Raw genomic sequence first — 17,482 nt, forward strand, 5'->3', positions numbered from 1 at the left:
TGCTGCCTGTCCTGACATTTGCCTGTTTACGGATTACTCTTTTTTTCTTTGCCTGGATATTACTATTACCGTTTGCTGATACTGGACCCTGCCAGACCAGTCATGGACCCAGCAATAAGATTCGCCCATCTTTCTCAAGGTAATCGGCCCCTTGAGGATCACATCCAGAACTTTCTAAATGTTGCTTATCACTCTGACTTCCTGGATTTGCACTCATAGATTTCTTTTGTCATGGACTAAATGAACCGTTAAGAACTGAAATAATTTGCCATGGTCCTCGAGGCTAGCTATGTCAGTTTTCAGATTATGCCCTGCTGTTATGTGCACCATGGGAGAAGCAGAGGACTGTAAAACCCCAAATAGTTTTTTGGAGGGTCCAACATCGGCAAGCTCCAGTGGCCATGGAACTTGGCCCATCAGGGCTACCACCATGTCCAGCTATTAGGATAGCAACTCCTGTGTTTTCTGCACTGTCCTGTCCTGTGGCCCCCTCACCTGAATCTCTTCTCAAGATGGCTGCCAGCCCAGAGACTTTCCACAAAATGGCTGCCATTCCAGAGTATCATCCTGTCATGGCTGCTGTTCCAGAGTCTCGTCCTGTCTTGGCTGCAATTCTAGAGCCTCGTCCCGTCATGTCAACCATGCCTAGAACCCCGAAAGTCAGTCCCAAGGCGTTCGAGACTGGCATCCAGCATGGAGGACCCACGGCTGGTGTCAGTGCGAGCTGCTGGCATTCCGGTGACCTCAGCACTCTCAAGCACCACAGCCACAACGCACTCAAGCCTGCCGGCCGCTAAGCTCTCGAGCTCACTGGTCTCAACACTCACAGGCCCCAAACCTCGATGCGCCATCTGTCTCGGAGGTAGACAGTGTGTTCTCTGTTTTGCTTGTGATGGCTACGGCCATTCTATGTGTTTGGGCCGCACACACCACCGCAGTTCCCCCAGAGGTGGCAGGTTCTGCTGCAGAACCTCCTGAGGCGGTGGCATCTGCTCCGATCCCCGAATCCATTCCCGAGCCTGCTCCAGTCCTTGAATCTGCTCCAGAGTCCACTCTAGTCCTTGAATTTGCACCAGAGCCTGCTCTAGTCTTTGACTTTGCTCCAGAACCTGCTCTAGTCCCTGAGTCTACTCCAGAGTCCACTCTAGTCCTTGAATCTGCTCCAGAGCCCACTCTAGTCCATTAGTCTAATCCCGAGTCTGCTGCAGTCCCTGAGCCCTAACCAGAACCCGCTCCAGTCCCTGAGTCCACTCCAGAGCTCGTTCCAGTCCCTGAGTCCACTCCAGAGCCGCTCCAATCCCTGAGTCTGCTCCAGAGCCCGCTCCAGTCCCTGAGTCCACTCCCAAGCCTGCTTCAGTCCCCGAGTGCGCTCCAGCTCTCCCAGAGTTGGCAACTTCCATTACAGAACCTCCCATAGCAGTGACGTCCACTTCAGCTCCTCCCGAGAAAGCAGCGGCACTCTTCCCCAAGCTCTCTGTGTTACCTGTCAGTTCTGTTCTGACCACGGACACTATCTTTGAACGCTCCCTGTTTCCTGATGCTTATGGCCGCAAGTGCCGTTTCTGAACTTTCTGTGTCTATTAAAGCTTCTGTTACTACTGCTTCTCCAGAGGTGGCAGCGTTCGCTGCAGAATCTCCAGAGGTGACAACTTCCACATGGACCTGGCCCTCCATCCCTCCCCCTGTTCCGCCTCTGCTCCAACTCCCTACTGAACTCAAGTCTGTTCCTGTTGAGGTGCGTCCTGAAGCTGCTTCTTAGGTGGGGGGGGCTCTGTTACGATCGCCAGCTGGAGTGCCCATTAGCTCTGCTAGAGGGCACACCATCCCTTACCGTTACCACTTACCCCGGACTCCATTTCCCAGGTTCCCTCTGCCCAGGAACTCATTATCAGTTGACACCTGTTTCATATCAGGAGGACTATTTAAGATGCACACACACACACACACACACATTGCTGGGTATTGTATGGCTATTGAGGGAGGAGTTAGCCTGTAACGTTTTCTGGTTTCTGTGTTTCCTGCCCGTGTTTTCTTGCCTTGCCTTCGTGTGGTTTTTTTTAACTTGGGCTGTTTACCTGGTTTTCACAATTGTTTTGCTGCCTGTCCTGACACTTGCCTGTTTATGGATTACACTTTTGTCTTTGCCTGGATATTACTGTTTGCTGATACTGGACCCTGCCTGTCTGACCACGTTTACCAATAAAGCCTGCATTTGGATCCATAATTACGTTGTCACGCTCGACATCTTTTAACATTACAGATTAGCTGTTAATTTGAAGGTGAAATTAGAGTCCATCTGTCCAGAGGTGTTTTCACTGAGGTGACTATCAGGTGTCAGGTCATGCCCAGTTTTATTTAAAGAACAGGGATCTATCATGTTTGTGGAAGTGAATCATGGCAGAGTTGCTGTTGCTCATCAGACTAGAAAATGATACAAAGCCATCTCTCTTTTTGGCATTTTCCCTTTATTTGATAGGACAGTGGTTATACAGGAAACATAGTTGGAGTGAGAGAGATGGGGACGGGATCGGGAAAGGTCCGCGAGCCGGAACTTGAACACGGGACACCAAGCGCAATGTGTTGATGCGTTGCCCACAAGGTTATCGGTGCCGACGACAAAGACATCTCTAAAGAGTTTGGACTCCACAAATCCACAGTCAGACAGACTGTGTAAGTTCAGTAAATTCAAGACCACTGAAACCCTTCCCAGGAGTGATTGACCAACAAAGATCACTCTAAAAGCAAGACGTGCAATAGTCCGCAAGGTTTCAGAGGAAACCAGGGTGACTTCTAAACAGCAAAAGGCCTTTCTCACATTGGCCATTGTTAATGTTTATCAGTCCATCATGAGGAGAACACTGGAGAACACAACCATGGTGTGCATGGCATGAGTTGCAAGGAGAAAGAACAGAAAGAGCATTGCTGCCCATCTGCAGTTTGCTAAATATCATGTGGACAAGCCAGAGGCTATTGGAGAAAGTTTTAATGGAAGGATGAGACCAAAATAGAACTTTTTGTTTTAAATGAGAAGTGTTATATTTGGAGAAAGGAAAACACTGCATTCCAGCATAAGAATCCTATCCCATCTTTAAAACATGGTGGTGAGAGTATCATGGTTTGGGCCTGTTTTGCTGCATCTGGTCCAGGACGGCTTGCCATCATTGATGGAACAATGAATTCTGAATTATACCATCAAATTCTAAAGGAAAATGTCAGGACATCTGTTTGAGAAATGAGTCTCAAGAGAAAGTGGATCATGTAGCAAGACATTGACCCAAACACACAAGTCGTTCTACTAAAGAATGGTTAAAGAAGAACAAATCTGATGTTTTGGAATGGCCTAGTCAAAGTCCAGACCTTAATCCAATTGAAATGTTGTGGAAGGAGCTGAAGCAAGCAGTTTATAGGAGGAAACCCACCAACATCACAGAGTTGAAGTGGTACTGTACTGAGGACTGGGCTACAATTGCTACAAGCTGTTGTGCAGGACTGATCAGCAGTTACAAGAAACTTTACATGCAGTTATTGTTGCAAAATGGGGTCACACCAGATACTTAAAAGCAAAGTTTCACATACTTTTGTCACTCACAGATATTTAACAACAGATTTTTTTTTTTATAAATGACAAAGTGTATATTTTGTCTCATTTGTTTGATTGGGTTCTCTTTGTTTACTTTCAGGACTTCTGATTATGTTTTGGATCATATTTATACAGAAATATAGAACATTTGGAGGGGTTCACAAACTTTCAAGCAGCACTGAATCTGTTGATTAATCTTTCCATACGTATGTATTACAGATGTTTAAAGCACAACAAATCTGATTTGGATGGTCTCATATCTTACCTAATACTCAGCCAAGAGCAAGGACAACTTCTTGTTACAAGCAGGCACTATAATGTGTAAATTTATGCCTATTTGCTTATAACTCACAATCCACAAAGACCAGAATTAAGTCATTGAATTCAGTCAAATTATATATTGTTTATTCTTTTATATTTTATACTGTAAATGTGTCTGTTTATGTTTATTTTTTGTTTTAGGCCCTTACATTGAAAGTGCTTTTCTGAGGATAACTGCCAAATCTATTCAATTCTGCTGACCATAATTAAACCTACAACCATTTTATCAAAGAAGTTCAAATTTGGCATGCTTTAACCTGGTACAAGTGCTAAGTTTTCCCACAAGCTTTTATTTTATTTCTCTTCACTTCCTTCTCTTGCCTGCACATGCAATGTTAGGGCTTTCCCTAGAATCTAGCTGATTCATCAAAAGTGATGATAAACGTTTTTAAAGTGTATGAAGCACCTTATAAACCTGTTCATTCATCATTAATGGCTAGGGTTTGCTCTAATAATAAGACATAAACAAACAAGGAAATTCAAAATTTTGTAACCTTACATTTCTCCACACCATAGAGGAAGAACATCTGAGATAAACAGAAAAACCACTCCCTCTGCGATCATATATAATCCGGCCCTGCTGAGGTCTGATTTAGTGAAAAGGTTCATCAGACTCAGTGATTTGCTCTTTCACAGCAGTTCTACATCAACATCATGGGTAAGTCATACAATATCACAGACTGTTATTATACAATATTGTCTCAATAATGAGGAGCAATTTGTGACAGTGTAAAACTGCTTGAATATTCTGTATAAATAATTATTAATTGACTTGAAAGGCTTGATATTTTCCATGTTGATTTTAGCATACATTTATGGAGACATCATGAAAATAGACACCACCGGTGCATCAGAGGCGACAGCAAAACAAGACAAATTAACCATAAAGGGTGAGAATGCATGACTGCATACAAATCACTTATGGCACTTTTGTTTAATTTGCCAATACATGCAATGAGCACCATGTTACAATATGTTTAAAAATGATTTAAATATGTCATAGGGGTTGAAGCCTCTAAAAAACTTTCTGAACACGATCTGGCCCGGGTGGAGAAATACAAGAGTATGATCACTAAAGTTGGCAAAGCAAAGAAGATGGATCCGGCTGTGATTGCTGCCATTATATCCAGAGAGTCCAGAGCTGGAGCCGCCCTGAAGAATGGATGGGAACCCGCAGGCAATGGCTTTGGCCTTATGCAGGTTCATTACAACTATAAATCTACTCTATTTAAAATTTAATTAGACCTAAGATGAGGCTTATACATGTATGAGTGTGCACATGAAATAAGGTTCAAGGTGTTTAAGTTGTCACAATAATCATCCATGCAAAATGTTACTAAATATTTCTGCTGTTTCAAAGCTTCATTTTTTTTTCCAGGTTGACAACGGCTCCCACACTCCGGTTGGTGCATGGGACAGTGAGCAGCATGTCACACAAGCTACAGAGATACTCATTGGCTTCATTAAAGAAATTAAAGTAAAATTTCCCAAGTGGACACAAGAGCAATGCTTTAAAGGTAGTACACTTCCACTCTCAGAAACCACAAATGTGTCTTGTTTCAGAAACTACGCACATTAGATTCATCAGCGAGAAGTGCAAGAATGCTGATTTGAAAGATGAATTTTGATGAATTAATTTATTAATCAATCTTAAATTGTCTTTAAAAAGTTCAATGTAAATAGAATGGTATCAGTCTGATTGAGGTTTTCGTGTCTGTTTCAGGGGGAATAGCAGCCTATAACAAAGGTGTGAGTAGAGTCACTTCGTATGAGAATATCGATGCCAAAACCACAGGACTAGACTACTCCAATGATGTTGTTGCCAGAGCCCAATGGTTCAGAAGCAAGGGTTACTGAAGAACAGCCGTTGCTGAGCTGTTAAACTCTTGTGAAATATGTACAATGTATCAACTTCACTGAATTACTCCTCATTATTGAAGTTACTGTATTTGTGTCACTTAAACATAGCTTCTGAGTAATACAATCCCTTTTAATATCTTTGTTTTCTGTATTCAGTAAGTAATCCAATAACTAAGAGCTAAATTACATGTCACTGCATATGATAAGATGAAAGAAACTTTTTTTTCCCACTCAAATTGTCCGTCTTATCAACATATTCAGGTCTTGCCATATTCACATTAAAATGACCACATATTCTACATTGTTCCTGGTTTTCAGTCACATGACTTGCACGGAAGCCTGCAGAGAACTGATGGCCTGCCAATTTTCCATCTATTTCATGCCATAAACATTTAGATAACCTCTCAGATGAAGAAAAACAAAGATGCGTGAATAAAATTCAAGTTTTGGCCACTGGCGATCCATATAAAGCACCCACCACTGTATTCCAAGCACTAAAAACAGCGAGACATTCTAAAACACTTAACATGAGAAAACACATAATAACAAAGTAAGACAGTGAAATTAAAAGATCAAATTCGGTGTACACCTTGATGATGCATACCATATACAGGCAAGCAAATGAGGTCAGAATATGAACGCAATGCGTTGTTTATTATAATAGTATTCTATGGGAAAACGCTTAGTGTGAAACTTTATGCATTGCATTCATATTTTGGTTTTATTTGTTTGCCTGTAAATTAGACTTGTTTCTACAGACACACCCAAGAGCAGAACAGCTCTAGTGTTTTCAGCAGCACTGGTTACAAAACGATTACAGCTGTAGAGATGCAAGCTTTGTTTCCAAATGTACAAAGTAAGATACAGTGTCGATGGTAAAACTTTTAGACACTTCTTCTAATGCAATGTCTTGTTTCCTTGGTTATATTTGTAATTGCCGTTTTTAAATGCAATTACTGATATCAAAAATTTGATTTTGTTTTAAGAAGGCCATTGGTGATTACAAAAATCATTACATTTAAAAGTGAAGACTGAAGTTTTGATATCCTTACAGTACTTCTTATCCTGTGTGATTAAATGTGACATAGCTTGCCATATCCACAAGGCTCTCTACAGGCCGTGAATGCAGCAGCAAGCAATATTATGTTCCTGCAATCCCAGAGGCTCCAGTTTCAGAACCGCAGATCTAGGACCCTATTTTTTTATGACAGCGCCATCTAGCCAATTCTATCCCAACAGAGGAGACCTGATTTAAACATCAAACAGATGTAAAGATCCATAGAAACTATTCGTTTTTTTTTTTTTTATCTTTCCTTATTTTTAATGTAAGAGCTGGCGTGAACTTGAATGTTTGAGGTAATGTCAGCAATCTCCATTTAAAGAGCATAGACAGAAAAGCATTTTTACATATGGTTACCATTTTAAATGTTCTTTTTATTATTATTTTTTAGCCTATTTGTTGTTGCTTGTGTTATAGTCACATCTTTAATGTATTGTAGAGTTCGTTTTTTTTAATCAATATTCTGATTTGAAACTGTATATATGAACTGTATTCAAATTGAAATATTATAGCTGGACATTAAAGTTTACAAAAGTAAAAAAGAAAAGGAAAGAAAAAATTACTCTAAATTACTCATTTTACAAAAAGTGGCCCCCTTTATCTGAGTTCACTCTGAATATATTGAAATAAAATAGGTTAAATATTTCATGAGGGTTACCAACGGGTACAGTAGGCTATGTTTTGGGTAAGGAGATGGTTAGGACAATAATTAAGTGTATGCAATTAAAAATACATAATTCCTTTAAAGGGGTCATATGATGCGATTTCAAGTTTTCCTTTCTCTTTGGAGTGTTACAAGCTGTTCGTGAATAGATAAGATCCCTGAAGTTGCAAAGACTAAAGTCTCAAAACCAAAGAGATATTCTTTATCAAAGTTAAGACTCTGCCACGCCCCCCTAAAACGGCTCGTTCTAACACGCCCGCACATATCTACGTCACTATGTGGAAATATTTGCATAATGCACCAAAATGTGCACGCAAAGAAAGAAGGCGTGGTTTCAGTAACCGCGCACACATAATTGAATAGCAAGTGCTATAAAATAGTATGAGCGGCTAATACATACATTCAAAAAATAAATAAATCAAATTTTTAAAAAAACTATAGGGTCCTAGAAATGCGTAATTAAACTGCACCCTAAGACTTCTTTCTTGATAAAGCTTGCTGTTCTCTATGAAAAATTTCACTTGTTCAAGTATGACCCCATATCTCGGACTTTTTTTTTTTCTTTCATTTATTCACTCACATCATGTGCCTTTCATGTAACTCATAAATCTAATGAATAGTCTTTTTGGAGTTCCCCATGCGCTCCAATAAACAGCCTCCTAATATGGGTGGTCTATCTCGTTTCCGATCGGCCCACCCCTGTCCACCGTGAAAGTCCCTCTGCTCCCAAATGACCAGTAAACTACATGACCGAGTGCAGATCTACGTACGATGTAAGTAAGAGATTAATTTCCTACTTTCATTGATTAGGCCTATAAGGGGAGTTTTTTGAGAATGCTTGAACTCGCGCTAGACTGTCATAAAGTTCTTCTTTGCTCGCTTTCTGTAGCCTCTACTATCATTTATTCGCTGCTTGAATAACCGTGGAAAGGAAAGCGTTATAGTTAGCTAGTAAATTACAATGTTTAATTAAATTGTGGTCATGTTAAATAAAAATTCAGTCGTATTAAAATAGTTTTATGACATGACACCCATTTCTGGTACTTGCCTAAAATAACGGGTTTGTGATGTGCGTTGTATTTAACAATATGGCTACTTTTAGCCCTTATAGGGCCTTTGTTTTCCACTCTCCGCCTGTCCCTGAATAATTAAACTAAATCAATCTATTACGGATGTCACGAATAAAGTTAAAGTGAAAATCTAATGAAAAGTGTAGATTAAACTAAATCTATTAGGCTACGGCTGTCTCGAATGAAGTGAACGTGAAAATTAAATGAAAAGTGTGGACTAATTGTATTACGGCTGTGTCGAATGAAGTGAAAGTGAAAATAAATGAAAACTGGTGATTAAACTAAACCTATTACGGCTTGTGTTGCGCATTATAACCAGTCACATGTGATTCCGTTGAGCTTATGAATGCAGTAGCCAATCAGAGGCGTTTAGATGAGTCATCGCTGACTGAATTCTGAGCTCTTGCAGAGAACTTATACTCTTTGGCTCTTGAGAGTTATCTCATCAAAGAAAGTGCAGATGTACGAACGATGTAAGTAAGATTAATTTCACAGTGTAGACAGCTTCACTGATTATAACAGATTATAGTTAACAGATTACACTAACATTAGGCTACTTTTAGCCTTTTTAGTTGGTTCACCCTCCGCCTATGCATATAGACTAGAATTAAATCATTCATAAAACTATTTATTTATTTATTTGAAAATATTGTATTTATAATTTCAGTATTAATACAATTGCAGACAGTATAAACATATATTACAAAATGTTTGTAATGTACTTGCCTCAAATTAATTATAAAAAAATGCATGTTTCAAATAAAATATATAGAGGGGAAACATACAGTAGTCTACTTCTTTTCAGAGATTCAAATACTGTCGATTTTTATCAAATTTTGGCTATTGGGGCCCATAACTAAAAGTCCAAGAAAAGTTTAAATTCGGCATGCATTTACACTGGTGCAAGTGCTAAGATTTCCCTTTTTTTTTTTAACATTCATCAAAAGTGGTTATTTATTTCTCCACACTATAGTTGGAAGAACATCTGGAAAAAAGAGAAACCACTGCTTCTGCAATCACTGTATAATCACGTCCTGATTTAGTGACAAGGCTCGTCAAGTTCAGAATTGCTCTTTCACAGCAGTTCTAAGTCAACATCATGGGTAAGTTATATAATAAGTTATATAACGTAATACATCAGGTGCTGACTGTTTTTATATGATATTGTCTGAATAATGAGGAGGAATTTGTGATAGTGTAATGCTGTATAAATATTCTGCATAAAGTAATTTACTAACTTGATATTTTCCATGTTTTTTTTCTAGCATGCATTTATGGAAACATCATGAAAATAGACACCACCGGTGCATCACAGGCAACAGCTAATCAAGACAGATTAAACGTAAATGGTGAGAATGCATGACTGCATTCAAATTATATCAATATATAGCAGTATGTAATATAATTATAACAATGATTTAATTTTGAAAAGGCGTTGAAGCCTCCAAAAAACTGGCTGAGACTGATCTGGCCCGGATGGAGAACTACAAAAGTATGATCACCAAAGTTGGCAAAGCAAAGCTGATGGATCCGGCTGTGATTGCTGCCATTATATCTAGAGAGTCCAGAGCCGGAGCCGCTCTGGAGGGTGGATGGGGTGATCATGGCAATGCCTTTGGCCTCATGCAGGTTGGTTAGAGGAACAGATCTACTCTATTTCAAAATATAATTTAAAAAATAAATAAAATTTCAGATATTGAAAATAATCCGTTCTGCTCTTGTCTGCTAATAAGCAGAAACTGTAACGGAAAGCACCTGCCCTCAGTACAATTCAATGCTGGTTGGACCAATCGGACGCTATACTACAGGACTGTTTTGATCAATTCAATTCAAGTTTATTTGTATAGCGCTTTTCACGATACAAATCGTTGCAAAACAGCTTTACAGAAAATTAAGTTTCTACAATATATGTAGTAGTAGCTTGTCAGTGGTGACTACGTCAAATTGATGCACATATGGCAGATATCAAACAGACGATGAACACTATTAACAGCAATGATTATATGTTGCAATCAAACTTGTAGCAAAATTTGGTAGTTTATGTTGTTTCAAGGTTGGCATCATTTGAAGTCCTCTGAGGGGTTGGCATCATCTCATTTCAGGTGTTCGGTAATCTCAGGTCTTTGTAAGGGCTGGATCCGGACTGAAGCTTGTGTAATTCCTAGTTACCACAGGATGTCAATTATTTGTTGTTGGTATCTGTATCCCTTCTAGCTACAACCGCGAATATAACACATAATTACTGTATTTGCATTACTGTAAGGGTAGGTTTAGGGTTGTGGTAGGTGTAGACGTTAATAAACCATAATTTTACAGGTAGCATTTTTCGTTGTCAAATTGTACTACCCACTGTTTTAATGGGAGGTAGCAAAATCTGACAGGGTAGCACAAATCGACAGAACACCGGAACATGTCCCAGTCTACGTGATCATATGGGAATCATATTTCCCATGTTACAAAAACAGCATTCTTTCATCTTAGAAACATGGCCGTAGCCAGGCTTTGAGTGAGGTCCGGGGGATGGGAGGGGGGGTGTTAAAGAATTGTAGAATTGTGCTATAATAATCTCTACAAATACAATTAAATATATACACTCTAAACACTTCAAAAGAAGTGTGAAAGATGTTTTCAGTTTTGGAGGGATGATCATTTTAAAATAATACCCTATTTATTGCATCAAAATTTGTTAAAACTTTATTATAGTTAGGGGTGGATAATTGTATCAGCTGTTTATTGTTCATGCAACAATACATATTACTGTTACCGTTTTTATTAATAACCATTGCTATATAGATGTTAAGTTTGTCTAGTGCTCTTATGAATGTTTTTAGCATGACTTGTGAAAATTTAACTACTGAATTGAACTAATTTATTTTAATTTAATATCTAATTTTAACATCTAATTTAAATTAACTAATTTAGGCTAACTACTGAACGACACAGCATAGACCTATAGTGTTTGCTTATTTCATTTCATTCTGGAACCTACTTGTTCTACAGATCTGTGTACTAGTGTCAAATGCTACTGTTTTGACAGCGTTGATAACGTTTTTGACCGAATGTGCTATCCTGTCAGCAATAACCTGTCCATTGGCTTTTTTGATTACTGTCAGTTTAAGTGCCGGCGATGCAGTGTTGCCAAATATTGCTATTAAAACAAACAAAAGCTGAAAAATAAATAAAAATAAACTGAAATTATTTCAAATCTTTTGCAAATAAGATCATTTAAAGATATCGCTGACCCTAAACTGCAACGTCCTACTTTATTAACTTTCTAAAGTGTCAAATTAAGTGGAAAAGACAAATCCCAAAAATGCTTACAATAGCTGGATCTGCGCCCGCGCCCTCACTCGCAACTTCAAAAAGCTTCGTTCACTCCGGTGTTCTGTCGATTTGTGCTACCCTGTCAGATTTTGCTACCTCCCATTAAAACAGTGGGTAGTACAATTCGACAACGAAAAATGCTACCTGTAAAATTATGGTTTATTGGCGTCTACACCTACCCCAACCCTAAACCTACCCTTACAGTAATGCAAATACAGTAATTATGTTATATTCGCGGTTGTGGCTAGAAGGGATACATCTACAGGAAACCAACAATAAATAATTTTTTCTACCTATTATATTGTGCTTTATTAAAGTCTACACCTACCCCAACCCTAAACCTACGCTTACAGTAATGCAAATACAGTAATTATGTGCTATATTTGCGGTTGTGGCTAGAAGGGATACAGCTACAGGAAACCAACAATAAAAAACATTTTCTACCTATTAGATTGTGCTTTATTAAAGTCTACACCTACCCCAACCTTAAACCTACCCTTACAGTAATGCAGATACATGAAATATTGTTGCATGAGAATAAGGATGCAATATTGATGTGCGCATGCGCAGTAAACCCTGGTAGGACAATCTGACGGGTAGAATAATCGGTGCATTCCAAACGGGATATATATCGCCCTCCGAAGGGCACTTCAGAGTGAAAACAATCATGGCCGCCATATTGAAGGGTCGTTCCAAACCGAAGTGCTCAAAACTGGCCACTTCAAAGGGCCCTTCGGAATGAAGGATTTCGAATGGTACAACTGATGGACACTTTGGGCTCCCATGATCCTTTGCACAGATTCTTTGCATGATGACGGCGCCTCCGTGTGGGCACATGATGATGACGCAGAAGTGCACTTCAAGAAACAGTTGTTTGGTCCCCTACACCCTTCAACCCTTCGAAGCTCTCACTCCGGAGGGTAAACCCTTTGAAGGGATTAGGGCATAGGGATGGAAAGCAGGGAGAATGTCAGGACACCAGGCAGCGTCTGATGATGACATAGAGGCGTACTCAGATACTGTAACGTGTTTGATCAGGAAGTGGGTAGAAGACGTAGTGCCGACAGAAACAATCAACATCTACCCCAACCAAAATCTATGGATTAATAGTGATGTTCGAGCAGCCTTGTCAGCGCAGACATCTGCTTTTAAATCCGGCAAAAGGTTTACGATCGCAAACAAGCCAGTTACGATATTAGGAAATCCATCAAAGCCGCCAAATGACAAAATAAAAACAAAGTTGAAGAACAATTCAACACCAATAATGCAAGAAGCATGTGGCAGGGCATCAATAACATCACAGATTTTAAAGGGAATAAACCAGCTTCTGTGAACATTGCCGCCTCTCTTACCGGATGAGCTTAATAATTTTTATGCTCGTTTCGAGGCTCACAACACCGCCCACACAGAGAGCGCTCCCGTGGCTGTTGCAGAAGAGGCGAGTGCATTCTCCTTCTGTCGTGTATGTAACCCGGTCCTTCTGACGGGCAAATATCCGCAAGGCTGCTGGTCCTGATGGCATCCCAGGCCGTGTGCTCCGAGCATGCGCATTCCAACTAGCCGGGGTTTTCACAGACATTTTCAACCTCTCCCTCTCTCTGTCTGTGGTTCCCTCATGCTTCAAAAAATCCACCATTGTACCCATACCAAAGAAAAAAAATCACATGCTTGAATGACTGGAGGCCCGTTGCTCTGACACCTATCTTAGCAAGTGTTTTGAGAGACTCATCAGAGACTACATCTGCTCTGTGCTGCCTGCTTCACTGGATCCGCTACAATTTGCATATCGTAGCAACCGTTCCACAGGCGATGCTATTGCTTTCACCCTACACACTGCTCTCTCCCACCTGGAAAATAAGAACACCTATGTGAGAATGCTGTTTGTGGACTACAGCTCAGCATTTACTAGCATAGTGCCTGCCACACTTGTTGTGAAGCTCCAGACTCTGGGACTAAACAGATCTCTTTGCAGCTGGATCCTGGACTTCCTGACAGGCAGAAGTCAGGTGGTCAGAATGGGCAACAATACTTCATCCTCGCTGACCCTCAACACTGGTGCTCCTCAGGGCTGCGTCCTTAGCCCACTCCTGTACTCCCTGTACACACATGACTCTGCAGCCACACACAGCTCCAACGTCATCGTCAAATTCGCTGACGACACAACGGTGATAGGCCTGATCACTGACAACAATGAGACGGCCTACAGAGGTGAGCACCCTGACTAAATGGTGTGAGGAGAACCATCTATCACTCAACATCGACAAGACCAAGGAGCTGGTGGTGGATTTCAGGAGACAGAGCAGAGAACACACACCCATCACCATCGACAAGACACCTGTGGAGCGGGTTAACAGCTTTAAGTTCCTCTGCGTTCACATCAGTGAGGATCTCACATGGTCCGCTCACACAGATGCAGTGCTGAAGAAGACACATCAACACCTCTTCTTCCTGAGACGGCTGAGGAAGTTTGGAATGAGCCCCAGCATCTTCAGAACATTCTACACCTGCACTGTGGAGAGCATCCTGACTCGCTGCATCACTGCCTGGTTTGGAAACAGCCCCGCTGGCAACCGCAAAGCTCTGCAAAGGGTTGTGCAAACTGCCAGCCACATTGTTGGAGGTGAGCTTCCCTCCCTCCAGGACATCTACACCAGGCGATGTATAAGGAAAGCCCAGGGGATCATCAGTGATTCCAGCCACTCATCCCACATACTGCTCTCTCTGCTGCCCTCAGGAAGACGTCTCCGCAGCATCCGATCCCACACTAGCCAACTGAGGGAGAGCTTTTTCCCTCAGGCTATCAGGCTAATGAACAGTCAGAACTAATACACCCTACAGCGGTAGACCACACGGTACACCACACACTGCACTTTAACTCCAACACAGTTCAATACTGGACTATACGTACACACTGCACTTAATACAATAATCTATCTGCTACCACTGGATACCATCCAATGCACATCCATGACATTTTGCGTATCCAGTTTACGTATAATCTGCTACACCTTCGCATTACTGTGTGTATATATGTGTACATAATTTAGAATTTGTACATACTGTGTATAATGTGTATTGTTAACTGTAAGTATGTCTAATAGTACACTGTGTGTACTGAGTATATGTATGTGTATATTGCACATTGTCATCTGTATAAGTCTGTAATGGTACTGTCTATATGTAAATTGTTTCTGCACTGTGGTGATGTGACAATAAAAGTGATTTGATTTCATTTCATTTAAATTCAAGCTGACTCCTAATTAGAAATTGTCACAGATGTATCATGCAAAACAAGGAGAAGTTGCAAAGTATGCAAAAATAAGTATGGTACATTAAACATTTCTAATTATTCTCTTCTTTGATGGTGTTTCTTTTAGGTCGATAGACGCTACCACACTCCAGTTGGTGCATGGGACAGTGAGCAGCATATCGCACAAGCTACAGAGATACTCATTAGCTTCATTAAAGAAATTAAAGCAAGATTTCCCATGTGGTCCCAAGAGCAATGCTTTAAAGGTAGGTTTACAATAACATTTAAAATAAATAAATAAACATAAATAGCATAAAACTTTAAAAAAGAGATAAATAAAGGCAAATAGAAGTTTATCACTTAATTTCCATGTCTCAGTTGTATTATAATGTCTGTTTCAGGGGGAATATCAGCCTACAACGCAGGTGTGAGTACCGTGAGTTCATATAAGAATATCGATGCCAGAACCACAGGACAAGACTACTCCAATGATGTTGTTGCCAGAGCCCAGTATTTCAAAAGCAAGGGTTACTAAAGAACACCAGTTATGAAGCTGTAAAACCCTTAAATTAGTATAATGAGTACAACAACTCAAGATTATAAGTCTTCATTTTTAATATTAGACCTTTTGTAGTGATATTCTTAGTTAAATATAGATATTAGATTGCTAATATAATCTTTCCAAACCATTTAAGAGTTTGCGCTTTCAAAATATGACCATATTAATGATACTACAGAGCTGCAGTGAATTTCCTGTAATGATAGTAATGAAGATCTTATTAAATAAAATTCATTTATTTACTCAAATCATGTGTGTATTATTTATCACAATGATCTTAGGAACAGTCCTTCCAAATTCACAATAAAATAACCTAATTTATTACCGGTACTCTTGAAAGTAGCCATGTGGTTGCAAACACAACTTGAAACAACTTGTTGTTCTCCACGACAGAGGGCGATGTTGAGCCTAATCCTGCACTCACACATGACACTGTAGAACAATGTTTCTCTGAGAACATTGCATTTAGGGAACATTGGGGGGCGCTGGAAGCAATGTTGTGCTGCAACCTCTCTTTCGCAATGTGAGCACTTCCACCAGTGTCAGAATGGGTGGTGAACATGATCAGGAGCGCTTATACACTGCACGCAGACTGCCCCACTTGCCAGATCGGGACACACCCATATTGCAAGTAGAGATCCACTCCTCCACTCTAGGCATACTAGAAACTTCTAGGCAGGCGTGTTGAGGCAAGTTGGAGCTAAACTCTGGAGGACACCGGCCCTCCAGGACCGAGTTTGGGGACCTCTGTGCTAGACGTTTTGAAGTGTCAAAGGAAGAACAGCATGCTTTATCCCACACAGAGCATCGAATTCTTGGGTATGACCCTAGACTCGTGAGCAATGCAAGCTCATTTTGCCCACTGTTCTTCTAACGAGTGTACCCCCTGGAAGGGGATGAGCTATCAAGGTACTGGCCAAAAAAGCACAAATATGCGTTTCCCCCAGTCAAGATCATGCTGTTGGTGCTGCACAAGATCAGGAGACTGTACTTCTGGTTGCAGTAGTGATTTCCGGAGACAGAACTCCTTACAGCTCCCTTGTGGCACATTCCCTTACAACGGGACCTGTTGTCTCATGCAATGGGCACTATATGGCACCGCAAGTTAGCACTATGGGCATATGCTGAAAGTGCAACAAGTCAAAGTCAAGTCAAAGTCTGCTTTATTGTCAATTCTGCCACATGTACAGCACATACATACAGATAAATTAAATTGCGTTACTTTCAGACCCTTGGTGCATACAGATAACACTAAACACTAGCAGTAGAATGTAAAAAATACAGATTAAATATACAGTATATATAATACAAACTATACAAATACAAATAAGGACATTGTAAAAAAAAAAAGATAGATAAAGTGGCACAAGGCACATGGCAGATAGAGTGCAAACCAGTGAGATAAACAACAGTGCAGATATAATGAGTGTAGTGCAAAAAGAGCTTATCAGTCTGTTTAAAGTGACAAAGAGCTCAGAGAGTAGTCTTTATTTAAACTGTCAGAAGAGGTAGTTTGCAGTCCAATGCTGAATGCTTTGCTGAATATTTTCCACATACTGTACATTATTGTTTCTCCTCTATGCCCCGCCTTTCTGAAACGCATCGATTTTTACAAAGCTCATCAGTCTGAAAAGCGAGGTGTGCTCTGATTGGCCAGTTATCCAGTGCGTTGTGATTGGCCGGATACTTCAAGCGTGTGACGGAAATATTACGCCCCTTACCATACTGTGATGATGCCCTGTCAGGCCGGAGAGATGATTCAAAAACATGAAAACCCATTATAAACGAGGCATT

General features: G+C 40.3%; 2 protein-coding genes across 2 annotated transcripts; both read left to right on the plus strand.

Annotated features, from left to right (window-relative positions):
- The first annotated feature begins 1,537 nt into the window (after window positions 1–1,537).
- LOC107754506 (lysozyme g) lies at window positions 1,538–6,016 on the plus strand. Its single transcript, XM_016570985.1, has 6 exons — window positions 1,538–1,735; window positions 4,538–4,559; window positions 4,708–4,791; window positions 4,905–5,101; window positions 5,280–5,418; window positions 5,625–6,016. Exons 1-6 carry the CDS (start codon window positions 1,538–1,540, stop codon window positions 5,756–5,758), a joined length of 774 nt encoding a protein of 257 aa, XP_016426471.1. The 3' UTR covers window positions 5,759–6,016.
- A 2,140-nt stretch (window positions 6,017–8,156) lies between these two features.
- Window positions 8,157–15,907, plus strand: LOC107754452 (lysozyme g-like). The gene is made up of 6 exons (XM_016570891.1): window positions 8,157–8,258; window positions 9,529–9,658; window positions 9,821–9,904; window positions 9,988–10,184; window positions 15,257–15,395; window positions 15,531–15,907. The coding sequence occupies exons 2-6, from the start codon at window positions 9,655–9,657 to the stop codon at window positions 15,662–15,664; spliced, it is 558 nt and encodes a 185-aa protein (XP_016426377.1). The 5' UTR covers window positions 8,157–8,258; window positions 9,529–9,654; the 3' UTR covers window positions 15,665–15,907.
- The last annotated feature ends 1,575 nt before the right edge of the window (window positions 15,908–17,482 follow it).

This window comes from Sinocyclocheilus rhinocerous, unplaced genomic scaffold (genome assembly GCF_001515625.1).
Source record: "Sinocyclocheilus rhinocerous isolate Xijiao unplaced genomic scaffold, SAMN03320098_v1.1 scaffold50, whole genome shotgun sequence".
Classification (NCBI taxonomy): domain Eukaryota; kingdom Metazoa; phylum Chordata; class Actinopteri; order Cypriniformes; family Cyprinidae; genus Sinocyclocheilus; species Sinocyclocheilus rhinocerous.